The following is a 14,100-nucleotide window of genomic DNA, read 5'->3' as shown; positions in this document are numbered from 1 at the left end:
GAATAAGCACAAACCATGGTAGCCTTTTTTGTTTAATTTGATCAAAATATCCAATTATAATTGATAAAAAGGCAGCGATTAAAACCTAAGAACTAACCTGAGATTTGAGCATTGCAGCAAGACTATGGAGGCGTATTTAACTGTCTGTCCTTGTGTCTGATGCTACAAGCTGCTCTGTCTTTTATTGATTCACCCACACCACATAAATTTTCTGCCTCATGATGAAAATTCCAGATGGTATAAATCAGGGTCAGCACTTAAAATGCACAGAGGATAAGAAAGAGACTCAAAGAGACTTGAATTATTTGTGGCATAAACTCATGTTAAACACAACATTGAAAGCAAACAGTAAAGGCACACGTTACATTTTCCCTTTGTTTGCGAAATGCGTACTCGAGTATTTCAGCAACTACAGGTACTTTTTTAGTCCTGGCAGTGAATTTCAGGATATATGTTAGCTGTTTTAGCATAACGTGTAGAGAATGGTTTAGTAGTATCATAATGCACTTTCACGTATTAGATTTAATGACCAATTTATAAGTTAAAAGTCATTTATATAATATATTGGCCTAAATATTGCTTTTATTCAAGTCCCACAATTGTAATTTTTCTTCAAATGCATAAATAGAAGTTGTTCAGCTATAAAATGACATCATTTTGATTGAAACTGCACTGTTTGTGTTGAATTAAAAACAAAAATTCTGTAACTGATCATTAGTATCATGTCTGTCCCACATTTATATGTCCTTACTGCAACGATGCCCAAATTACCTCACAGTTTTTTTCAAAGCCAAACAAACTTACTTTTAGTTGAAGTTTAAAAAAATAAAAAAGTAGGAAAACTAATCTATGTGTTCTTGGATTCACAGAGAAACTAAATAAATATAATCTTTTCATCTTCAGTGTTTTCAGCATGTCCTTAATGGCATTTATAACCTTTTTGTTGTATATTAGGCCTTTAAAAAAGTCGAAAACAGTTATCTAATCAGCCAATCGTGTGGCTGCAGTGCAGTGCATAAAATAATGCTGATATGGGTCAGCAGCTTCGTGTAATATTCACATCAACCTAAGGAATGAGGGGAGGATGTGATATCAGTGATTTTGACTGTGGCATGATTGTGCCAGATGGGCTGGTTTGAGTATTTCTATTACTGCTGATCTCCTGGGATTTTCATGCGCAGCAGTCTCTACAGTTTTTAGAGCAATAAAGAGAAAACATCCAGTGAGCAGCAGTTCTGCGGATGGAAATGCCTTGTTGATGAGAGAGGCTAGGTAAGAATGGCCGGGTTTGAGCTGACAAGAAAGGCTACGGTCACTCAGATAACCACCCTGCACAATTGTGGTGAGCAGAAAAGCATCTCACAATGCACAACACGAAGAACCTTGAGGCAGATGGGCTACAACAGCAGAAGACCATGTCAGGTTCCACTGCTGTCAGCTAAGAACAGAAAGCTGAGGCTGCAATGGTCACAAGCTCACCAAAACCAGCAAACTGAAACACATAACCTGGTCTGATGAATCTTGAACCTGCCTTGTGTCAGCAGTCCAAGCTGGTGGAGGTGGTGTAATGGTGTGGGGAATGTTTTCTTAGCACACTTTGGGCCCATTAATACTAATCAATCATCACTTGAATGCCACAACCTGTTTGATTATTGTTGCTGACCATGTCCATCCCTTAATGGCCACAATTTATCATCTTCTAATGGCTACTTCCAGTGTGATAATGTACCATGTCACAAAGCAAAACTCATCTCAAAGTGGTTTCATGAACATGTCCATGAGTTCATTGTTCTTCAGTGGTCTTCCCAGTCATGGGATTTGAATCCAATAAAGCACCTTTGGGATGTGGTAAAACAGGACATTCACAGCATGAAAGTGCGCCTGAGGGAGTTACGTGATGCAATCATGTCAAAATGGACCACATGGTGACACGGTAAAAAAAATAGTCCTTCAACCTTTGCCTCGCCACAACATACTGGTGTATTAAGGACTTGTTGTAATAAAGACAAATTTTACCATTTTTTTTGAAAATTTAGACAGCAAAAACAGCCACTTATGAATTAACATGTAGTGCCAAAAATGACCTTCTATAGACTTTAAGAGGAAGTAAAACAAGGCAGGCATGAAAACTGCTCTATGATGCCAACCTCAGCAAACCAACCACAGTAAAAAAGATATAAGCTAAAAAATTATAAGCTATGAGCTAAAAATAATCAAAATCACCACTTACTAGATGCTCTCTTTTGGGAGGGGGCTGTCCCAAACCATGTCCCCTAAATTCAATTTATGAAAATCATATTTTTTTTTCCTTTTAACCTGAGGTTTTTGAAAGATTTAAGAAAGATTTAGATTTATCATGAGCTTTTAAACCTTTTTTTTTTTTTAAATGCTGTCCCACATTTTATGTCACTTCCAGAACACAAAGTTTTATTCCACAGGTGGAGCCTTAGTTTAACCACACCCCTGCATTTGTGAGACTATATCCCTGTCCATCATGGCCACAAGGTGAGCAGTTAGATCCCATTGTTTTAAAGTAAATGCGTCCTAAAATCAGGGTGTAACATTAAGAACTATCACTACCAAAACACATATTTTCCACAATTAAGTAAACTTTTTAGTGTTTTAATAAAAAAAAAATATTGGCTAGACTTTCTTTATACTGAAACACTCACTACTGCAAATTCTCACTGCAGACACAGTCAAAATGAATGATTGAACATTCCATTTTGTCTCTGCTAAAATAATCATAACACTACTCAAACTTTACCAAATGTTTCAGTAGTGTTATGATTATTTTAGCAGTGACAAAATGGAATGTTCAATCGTTCATTTTTAATACAATAAACATAGTCAAAATCAGTGTGTAACATTAAGAATTATCACTAGCAAAACACATTTTTTGTAATTTAGTAAACTTTTTTGTGTTTTAAAAAGTTAAAAATGGGATTGTGGTCTATTTCTTTAAGGGTCCAGAGAAGCACTTCATAGAGCTAAGGCTAGAAATGTGCAAACACACTCACTGAAATGGGGAAGTATAGTAGATGCAAAGTGCATAACTGGTTTAAAATGCATTATAGTGATTAGTACAGGGACCCCAGCACTGTATGTGTGTAAATAATAACAGTACTTTCAAAATGAATCTATTTTTCTCTTTACATATTTTGTTTTCCTTCCCTTGATTTGAAGTGCTGGAGGAAGTAATATGTCTAAAAGTGTTCCCCTTTGGCAAAATTCACCCTACTCTACACTTTAATTACTGCACTGAAGTAACAGTAGATCTGTTGGAGTGTGGCTTTGTTCTCTCCTCTCCTCTGTGTGAACAGAGGCGGGTGGTGAAAGCGCTCTCCGTGGTGCTGAATGTACCTGATGTTCCTCTAAATCACGGTCAGGATGAGCGCTCCATCCCGGAGGAGGATTCCCCATCCCTGAAAATTTGATAGAGCTCTGCAGAAACTTCCTCCTCCAGGAGGAAGCTGGAGCTTCCAGCCAAGCGCGAGGATTTGTAGAGTCAGCGTTTGAGATGAGGAGAAGCGGCTGCGCTGCACAGAGACAGCGACACAGGGGAGAGAAGGAGGAGGAGGAGGAGGAGGAGGAACAAAGTTGCCACGACGACTATGAAAACCCTTTTAGCTTACTGAGACAGAGAGGAAGGCACTTCACATCAAACATGGAGCACGCGACGGAGTCTGAGGCAGCTGACCACGGAGAGACCCTCTACCCGGACAGCGCCTACGGGTCATCCGCTATGGACACAGACACGGAAGAGAGCCAGACCCAGTCCAGCACCACTCTGACCTACGATGAAGAGCTCATGCATAAGGTCAGTAATGCAGCCTGCATGTATGTAAAGCTTCTTATTCGACTTAATAAATGTGGTAATGTGGTATTCTGGACACAACTGGCCACTTACTGTAACTCTGATTAGAGATAATGAGCTCTTAAGTTAAATTTGAATAGATTTGTACTTTTCTGAGTAGCTTTATAACAATTTTACTCATACACAAGTATATTTATGAGGCATTTTGAACTCGGTTCTACTCAAATTTACTTTCTAATTCCTTTTATTGGGGTTTTATTTCATCCTCTTTGTTGGTGACATCATCTAGATTGCTCTTCTGTTATCACTTTCAGGCTTTAACCCTTTATTAAAGGAAACTCCAGTGTTTTTCAACTTCTATCTGTCATAAGATTGATTACCTGGGACAGTTATTTTGACTCTAGTCCCTTTACTTACAGTAAAAGAAGAGAAAACCTGTTGATTTGAAAAATATAACAACATAACAGAAACCAATGGGCAGACACTGCAGCAACTAGATCATGTTGAGAAACTCTAGAGTAATTATGGTAATATATATGCCAACTTATGTGAAACTACAGAGTACTGTTTTAATGTCCAACCAAATACATGCTTAAAAAATGGTTCCCAAGTGGTTCTTGGATGTACGGTTCTTGGAGAAACCTTAAATTGGAATAACCTTTCCATTATGTGGAGGTTTTCCTACTTCAAAGGTTTTTCACACTTATACATCTCATTTACAATGTTCTGAAGAATCATCCATTGAAAGTTTCTTTAGGAAGCCATCATAGTGGTTCTCGATCCTGGTGCTGGAGAACCTCTGCTCTTCACTTATCAGTGATCTTAAACACCTGCTTTAACAAATGAACTAATCAATAAGCCCTTCCTGAACTTGAGTTGCAGTGGCTGTATTAGATCAGGGAAATCACCACAACAGAACCAGATCCAGGTAATCCAGAAGCAGGACTGAGAACCACTGTTCTGTTGCATCCCTCTGAAGAACCTTTGCAGGCATTTAAGACAATGTAAAACTTTGCATTTTTTTTTCTCTTTAATAACATGAATGGAATTAGTTTAGATGGAAATGTCCATGATTTTAAATCCAGAAGCCAAAAACTAGATTTCTGGCTTCTTATGTGAGCAAGGAAGTCAACAGTTATAAATATTTTTAGTGTGTTTAAAAACTATTTTATTGTGGCAGCTTTTTTCGGTTGTGCTACCCGTTTAAGGCATGGTTGTCTTTGTGGAGAGGTATGAATGTTTTCACAGCAGGAGGTTCTCACCCCTCCTCTTTCACCCTCATTGCTCACTAGCAGCTCAACACAGACTCAGAGAACAGTGTCCTAGTTCATTTGATAATAGAGTTTCAGGGGAAAAGTACTTGATTTGGTTATATTAATTAAAAATATTAAATTTAATGTTTATTCCACTTGCAGAATAGACATATGGGGGCCAATGGAAAGAGGCTACAAAGGTTCTCTCTCTTATTTACAAAAACCATCCTTTGAGTGATTCTTCTGTGTTTTGGGCATAGAACTCTTTTTGGCACTTTGATTTGTACTAGGCAAGTGGTATCTAAGTACGCCTCTACAAGTGCCAAAAAAAGGGATGAGTAAGATGTCACAGAGGATTTTAATGAATGGCTGTGTGAAGTCCCAGCCTTTAGGGATCCCGTTCACTTCCGTCTGCCAGTCTCCGCTCTCAAAGCCCTGAATGGATGGTGCTGTCACAGTGGATACCTGGCAGGCTGATTATAATAGGCAGGAAGCATTACTCATACCTCACAGAACATGCTGGAGACCCACTGCGAGGTGCCCTTCTACCAGAGAGGACAAAAGGTGGAGCTCTACAAGGCATGACTGATCGCTCCTATTATTTCCGTCTTCTCCTTTTAAGAGCGAGCAGAAAAATACCTCAATGACAAACGCAGCAGGGGGTGAAGGAGCAGCAGTGAGAGTGTTGTCATACAGGCTTTACAGCGGCATTATGTTGTGTTCGTCAGACCAGAACCGTGACTCATGCGCTTTTTCTCAATTTGTTGTGACTTTATCGTGCTTTGGTGACTCATGCTTTGGTGAGAATCACACTGAGGTAACATCTATCTCTTTCAAACACACAAACAACCTCCTTTTACATCCACATTCAAGTGTTTTGTCACACTCACACCTTTACTTTCCACTTTGTTGCACTTAAAAATCTCAACGCCCCCAAGTCATAAAGACAGTGTACTGCCAATTACTGAGGAAAGTGAAGATTTGTGGTGAACTGTACATTTGAAGGAAATAAGAAAAAGGTTTCAGTGCTTGAAAAGATAGCAGAACTCAATTTAGTGCCATTCAGTTTTTAGTAGTTCTTTAAAGAACCATATACATTAGGTTCTCAATCAAGGAGATCATATTACACAGTATATACAGTAACACTTACTACTACTACTACTACTAATAATAATAATAATAATAATAATAATAATAATAATAAATGTAATAGAGAGTATAACAACTGACAATTTTGAATCTTTTGGAGCCTTAAGTATGGTTAGAATGTCACACATAAAAAGAACTGCTAAGAACTTTTCTAGCATTCCAATGGTTCTTTTAAGCTAAATCCTAAAGATGTCATAGAATGCATGAATTCAGCATTTTACATTGTTCTCTGATGTCCACATACAACGATCAGGCATAACATTATCAGGACCCCCATGGACCCTCACAGAGCAGGTACTATTTGGGTGGTGGATCATTCTCAGCACTGCAGTAACACTGATGTGGTGGTGGTGTGTTAGTGTGTGTTGCGCTGGTCTGAGTGGATCAGACACAGCAGTGCTGCTACAAGATACCTGTGGTGATACGCACTCGCCGCTCCACTTAGTCATGTCTCCTGCTCATCTGTAGTCAGTATTGGAATGCTACAATATTTAACCCACAAAGATTATATTCACCAGCCGAAATTCTAGACCAGCAGGAAACAACGACAACAGAGCAACAGCAATGAAAATGGTGATCTATTTACAAAAATTGTACCATTTTCCATCTTAAACAGTGCCGCAGTTACGTTCTGGCACCTGTACAAGCTGTAGTATTTAACAGAACAGAACAGAACATTCGATTAAGAAGCTGGTAAATAGGAAGCCAACTTCAGCCTTGTTCAAAGACAAACATCAGCCATACCCATAGTTTGGTCACTTAGAAAGGGTATGAAAAGTGCTGACATCCGCTTCACAGCCTGTAACGGTACAAGTTCTGTAAATAGTCCACCGTTTTCATTGCTGTTGCTCTGTTGTCATTGTTTCCAACTGGTCTAGAATGAGGGCTGGTGTATAAAAATTTTGGGGATTAAATATTGTAATGTCCTGCTACCAACAAGCAGGAGACATGGCTATGCAGAGCGGCAAGCACATATCACCACAGATATTGTTACAAGTGCAGTAAGAAGGACTTCAAAACTTTAAATAGTTGGTCATGTTAGCATAAAACCATGTATATGTGTTGGTGGTGATATTCTGTGCTGTTCATTTTAATGAGTCAAGACTGTCACGTAACAGTTTAGGGTTTTTGAATTGGCCTGTTTTGCTATCCTCTTTTAACAATGCTGGATTTTTATTTGAAGGAGGAGACAAAAGTGTTTGACGTTCACCGTCCGTTAGTTCCATGTACAAACTCTCATTGTTCAACTATGTTAATGTAAACACAGTTTCCCATTCTATGGTGCCTTAAAAACCCAGAGAAAACAGGGCGCCAAACAGCCGTGCAAGACCTGGCAAAACACCAAAACTGTCCCCATCAGATAAACAGCATTTAAAAGCTTTTATCTTTGAGAGAGAGGAGGAAGTCTAGCTGCACTCTTTCTTTCTGAAAAAAATCCACAAATGTTGCTGTTCATGCTTCCCCTGTGAAAAGAAAACAACACTATGAGTCTGAAAGGATGTGTAGTTGTCAAGAAGCCCTTACTGAGAAAAGGAAATAGACAAAACAGAAGAATAGTTGCAAATGCAAAAAAGAAGCTGCTGGGATTCTCAGAAAAATTAACTGACCACCCCAGAGTCCAGACCTCAATATCACTGAATGTGTTTTAGTTGGATTAGCAGAAAATGCAACCAACTTCTAAGACTGAACTTTGAAGTTGGGGCCTGTCAGTTAAACATGTGTTTTCTGTTTATTCCATTGCTTAAAAGTGAAAAACTTGTTCTTAATGGCTGTTTTGGCTGTAAATTAATTAAATGAAGGGTGGTCTTTGACTCTTGCACAGCACTGAATAAACATTCAGCGTACTAAAGAACCCAAGAAGAACCGCATTGTCTAAAAGTGTAGGAATCAAGCTGGAGTAATCTGATCCGCAGAGCTATTTTATCGACGCTGACTAACTGTAGTTCTGGATTACACTCCAAAACGGTAATTGGCTTGGACATACAGTTCTATGAGAAACCTTTAGTTGGTATAGAACCAATTTGGCGCCTTTATTTTTAAGAATGTTCACAGGACTTCCAAAGGATAAATCACCATTACCAGAGTAATTTGCAGGGCTGAATGTAACTAGACTTAATCTGTGTTTGGAAAACTGCTCCTCGGTGTACTATTCTTTATTTAGGTTGGCTCTGACAGTCTGCAAGTTGTTTTCACTCTCCGTAATTTGCACCTTGCTGTCTCCAAGAGCTACATAATTAGTTTGGTGCTGCAGTAAGACAGGTTGGATAAAAATTACTTTTGCATTGTTGGCTGTAAGTGAAGATGCCAGACAAGGACGCTCTAAGCTTGACAGACAGTGAGGGGTTTTATATAAAGAACGATGTGGTTGGCACCACTCCAAACATGAAGTATCATTTTAATGTATAGAGGCAAGAGCAGAGAGAAGTGAACAATGTACAGCGAGCAAAGCTTCACTTTGTTACCAGACAGAAAGAAATCAGCAGAGTCAGCAATACTTCACTGACACTCCAAGCCATTAACACTGCGTTCTTATAAATAAAGGTGCCAAAAGAGGTTGTTTTGAGCATCACAGTAGAAGAATCTTTTAACAGATGCTTTTTGGAAGAATCTCTTTTTTTGGTAAATGAGATGTGAGAGTGAAGAACCTTTTTAAAGTTTAAATATTTACATAATGTTCTAGGTTTTTCTGTTCATCCAAGGCAAAAACACATTTGTTTTTAAAGGTGTTTTTCCACTGCACAAAGTACAAGATAGTGCTTTTTCCAGTGGTCATCAGTCTAGTACCAAAGGTTCCAGCTGGTACCAGCAAGACCTAATAGTACATGAGGGCTCAAATGAGTGGGTGTGGATGGAGCTAAGTTGCAAAACTTGTTTCTAAACGTCTGTGCAGGACTTTCATTTCATTTCAGAAAATAGAAGACTGTATTCCGTTAAAAAAATATAGGAAAACCTCCCAGTATCTTTCCATTATTCTACAGCAAGCAGGTTTTGGGCTTTAGGATGCTAGCATCACTGCTGTTGAGTACTAGTTAGTGAGCTGATCTGCTCATTGGCCGAGCAAAGCCGTTCACGCTTACTGACATCATGAACATACATGAGGCACTGTTAGAAAGCCCTATAACCTGATTACGTATTTACGAACTGTGAAAGGAGCCCATTTATTTTGGACTCGCTTGGGAGCGCCCTCTAGTGTTTGACAAACCCTGAAGACATTATTGAATGGCAATTCTGCTCACTTCACATTCTCTGGTTATGCTTGCAGCTGAAGCCAATGATGAGAGGTAATGACGAAGTCGCCAAGCTGGCTTTACAGTTTCATGCAGCTATAGTTGCTTGAAACTATACTTACATGACCTACATGGAACTAAATTGCACTTGGGTTGCATGATGTAATACCTACTGCAACTCATTTGAAACCATAACAGTCACAAGCATGTCAATCATGAAAGAAGCTTCATGAAACAGCTGATCAAAATGGCAGTAGCGTGCCACATGATCGCATCAAACAACATACTTTCAAACCACTGATTTCACCAGTTCAGTTGACAACAAAATAAAATAGAAGATGGCTTATAGGCTTGCTAAAAAAGAGACCCTATATGAGTGATTGGTAGTTTCCCATTTTGTCAAGTTCCTGAGTTATGACAACAAACAGGAGTTTTTCAATGTTAATATTTCTGTAACCAGCTGTGTTAGCCAGCTAATGCTAACAGCTCATCATATACACACTGATTAGCCATAACATTAAAACCACCTCCTTGAAGCTACAATCATTGTCCACTGCTATATCTGATCCACACGTACCAGCACATCACACACTAACATGCCACCACCAGGTCAGTGTCACTGCAGTGCTGAGAATGATCCACCACCCAAATAATACCTACTCTGTGGTAGTCCTGTGGCGTTCTGACCATTGAAGAACAGGGTAAAAGGGGGCTAACAATGTATGCAGAGAAACAGAAGAACTACAGTCTGTAATTGTAGAAATACAAAGTGCACCTATATGATAAGTGGAGCTGATAAAATAGACAGTGAGTGTAGAAACAAGGAGAACCATAGATAAAATGAAAGACATAAATATAGAAATGAAGAACAGCAATGACAGCTGGAAAAATATACAAAGAGGATAAAAATACTGCAAATGTGTACATTTTATCTTGCAGATGACTTTATAGTGAGAATGATATAGTATATGCATGTTTTTGAATTGCTTTGTCTAATGGTTGCAGCCAACTTACAACATCTGCATGAAAGTTTCACCGTGTAAAGCCATGACAAAGTGCACCAGACTGTAAACTAGAATAGTATGATGTGTCTATTGCTGACTTTAGAACTAATACTTTGTAATGGGTTTGCTAAGGAAACAAAAGCTTGTTTGGTAGCTAACGCTTATGCTATTAGCATTTATGCTAGGGCTCACATGCTGTGTTCCAGTCCTGCTTGGAAGTTCCTACTTACAGCTTCCAAGGTCATAAGTACAAGGTGATTTGTGCTTAAGCGGTTTTGGTTAGAAACAAAATGGACAAGCTGGGAATAATGCTTTATTGTTTAACTTTGTTTTTCTGTCATTAAAGAGAGCACATTTATTTAGCATCACAGCAAAAAATGAAAAGCAGGGGAAGTAATGTTTTTATCCAGTTAGAAGCATCACATGCCCAATGTGTATTTTTGTGTGTGGATGATTTTAGCCTGCAGTGTTCATGTTCATGTTTGGCTCCTGAACAACTGAAACACAACTGGTTTACAGTACAACTATCATTTGCCACCATTGCTTTTTTGTTTACTCTCCCAACTCAGAATCTAGGCCTAGTTGAAAAATTCTAGTTTCCCACCAGTAAATACAGCATTGTAGTTGCATTTATATGGGCTCACATTGTAAATACAATATTTCGGACACCACTTGAAAGCAGCAATGAAATGTTTTTGTTTGACTCTACACGATTCTATGTAACTGTAGACATTTTTGAGACTGAGCACAGAAAAGTGTACTACGTTATTTCCAACTAACTGTTAGTGTTAATTTATAGTGAGCAAGATAATGTGTTAGTTTCTCTAAAGGAGAAACTTGAACAGTGCAGCACATTGTTTCATATCAACTAAAAAGTTAAGCTAACTAGCAAGCAAGATGGCTAATTATCCAGATTAGATGCTAGCGTGGTTATTAAGATGGTTCCAAATGTCTCTCAAACAGGTGGAAAATGAGCTAGAACTAAAACCATAAGTTCCTGTTGGTTCTCGTTTGGGCCAGTTCTCGTTTTAGATGGAAAACAATGGAAAAACGCCTTAGGTGTCCAAAAGTTTGTGGACACTTGCTCATGCAGGTTATTAAGTGAGTTTGTTCCCTTCGTTGTTTCAGTAACAGCATCTAAATTTCTGTGAAGACTTTACTGTAGATGTTGGAACACGTTGGATGATTAGTTCTTTATGTCACCTCATCTCAAAGGTATTGGATAGAGCTCCATCACTCCAGAGAACACAGTTCCTCTACTCAGCCCAGTGCTGGGGGGCTTCATACCCCTCTAGCTGATGGTTGGCATTGAGCATGTTGGCCTTAGGCTCATGCCCGGCTGCTTCACAGCATCCCATTCTATTAGCAATGCTTTTCTATGAAACATATACAAGTGACATGTGCCTGTGGGTGCACCTTAAAGTAGATTCTGATTAGAAGGGGTATCTGAAAACTTGTGGACTTAAAGTGTGTGAAGTATATACACTCAGAACTCCCTCTTGCAGCTGTAGCACTGTAACTGCATTCTGTTGTCTTTCGTTGTGGTAACTTGAGTTCTCTTTTCCTTCCTGTGAACAGTAAAGCAATCAGAGATGTCCTCTGTGGAGAGGCTGCATTAGTGTTGTGGTACACGTTCATGTCTTCCTCTTGTCATTTCCATTTTTAATGGCTGCGTTTCTCCACTTTATTTCCGGATGTTTGTGGAGGCATGGGGAGGACGGAGGAGAGGAAATGAGGTTATTAAAGAAAGATGAGACATGAAACTCTTTATCCTCTCACAGCGAGAGTCATCATCTTTGTTTTTGCGTTTGTTTTATCTTCTGTAAAGGGATGTGGCTCGAGGTCCTTTCATAGAACCTGATACCATGTTACCAGTGAACGTTCTTCAGATGAAGCTATGAATAGTGCTGTGTTAGGCTGAGTAAAGGTCTTCAGAATTTATCAAACTGGGCAGAGGCTGCTTAGTGTCTGCTTTGTTTCTCCAAGGGACAGCCATCCAAAAGTCATTTCCAGTCAGACACAGTTATAGTGTTGGGTTTCCTTTGTCAGTCTGGCACCGTAATTCATTGCTCATTTCAGAAATTGTCTCTTTAGCATTTAGAGCTATTCCAGCTTTATGAACTCATGAAAGAGGTCACAGCAAGTACACTGTCAAAAATAAAGGTGCCAAGTAGTGGTTCTTTGGAGCAATACCATAGAAGAATCATCTTTAGTTCTCTTAAATAACTGTTTTTAGATATGAGCTGTGTGAGTGTGATGAACCTTTTTTTAAATGTAAAAGGCCCATATGGCATATTTGTTTGTTTATTTATTTATTTATTTATTGATCTTTTTAACCTGTTTAAAATATTTTAAATATAAATACAAATAGAATGCAATGATATGCAAATCATGTAAACTGTATATTCAATTGAAAATAGTACAAAGACAACATATCAAATGTTGAGAAATAGAGAAATTTTATTCTTCTTTGAAAAATATATCCAAAAAAAGTTGGGCCGGTCATGTTTACCACTGTGTTTCATCACCTCTTCTTTTAACAACACTCTGTAAGCGTTTCGGAACTCAGGAGACCAGTTTTGAAAGTGAAATGTTTTCCCATTTTTGTTTAACATAGGATTTCAGCTGTTTAACAGTCTGGGGTCTCTTTTGTCATAATTTTCGTTTTCTGAAGTACTAAATGTTTTTAGGGGGTGACCGGTCTGGACTGGCAGGCAGGCCAGTTTAGCACCCAGACTCTTTTACTATGGTGTCATGCTGTTGTAATATGTGCAGATAGTGCTGTGTCATTGTCTTGCTTACATAAGTAAGGCCTTCTCTGAAAAAGACATCATCTGGATGGCAGCATATGTTGCTCCAAAAACTGTATATATTATTCAGCATTATTTCACAGATGTGCATGTCACCCATGCCATGTGCACTAATGCACCCCTGTACCATCACAGGTACTGGCTTTTGAACTGTGCGCTGATAACAAGCCAGATGGTCTCACTCCTCTTAAGCCTAGAGGACTCGGCGTCTATGATTTTCAGAAAGAATTAAAAATTTTGATTAGTTGAATTACATTTTTCCACTTTGCCACTAGTCTGTTTTAAATGAGCACAGGCCCAGAGAAGGTGGCGGTGTTCCTGGATCCTGTTTATATACGGTTTCTTCTTTGCAGAGAGTTTTAACCTGCATTGGTGGATGCAGCGACAAACTGTGTTTGCAGACAATGGTTTTGGCAGTGTTCCTGAGCTCACGCAGTGATTTCCTCTACAGAATTGTGTCTGTTTTTAATGCAGCGCCTCCTGAGGGCTGGAAGATCACAGCCAGCCAATACTGGTTTTCAGCCTTGTCGCTTGCATACTATTTTTCAATGATATTATATACTGTAGATGATGAAATCCCTGATGTATTTACTATCTTATTATTATTATTATTATTATTATGATTATTATTATTATTATTATTCAATTCTTGCACTATTTACAGTCTTTCACAGATTGGTGAACCCCTCCCTATTTTTACTTCTGAAAGATTCAGTCATGTTACTGATCTGTTGCCAATTAACCACAAGTTGTTTTTTTCTGCATTACACAACTTTACCAGTCTTTTGTTGCCCCTGTTCCAACTTTGAATTTTTTAAATTCAAAATGAATATATAAAAT

At 38.6% G+C, this 14,100-nt stretch overlaps 1 protein-coding gene across 1 annotated transcript in view; it reads left to right on the top strand.

The window, feature by feature from the left end:
• The first annotated feature begins 3,568 nt into the window (after positions 1-3,568).
• The window catches only part of LOC118821554 (ras-related protein Rab-37-like), a 58,374-nt gene continuing 47,842 nt past the window's right edge, over positions 3,569-14,100 (top strand). The window contains exon 1 of the mRNA XM_036590226.1: positions 3,569-3,820. Within this exon, the coding sequence (XP_036446119.1) occupies positions 3,668-3,820 (153 nt within the window). The 5' untranslated portion in view covers positions 3,569-3,667. The remainder of the gene's footprint in view (positions 3,821-14,100) is intronic.

The sequence above is a fragment of the Colossoma macropomum genome, unplaced genomic scaffold (genome assembly GCF_904425465.1).
Source record: "Colossoma macropomum unplaced genomic scaffold, Colossoma_macropomum, whole genome shotgun sequence".
NCBI lineage: Eukaryota > Metazoa > Chordata > Actinopteri > Characiformes > Serrasalmidae > Colossoma > Colossoma macropomum.
The sequence above is the reverse complement of the archived record's forward strand: the minus strand, read 5'-3'. Positions and strand labels throughout refer to the sequence as shown.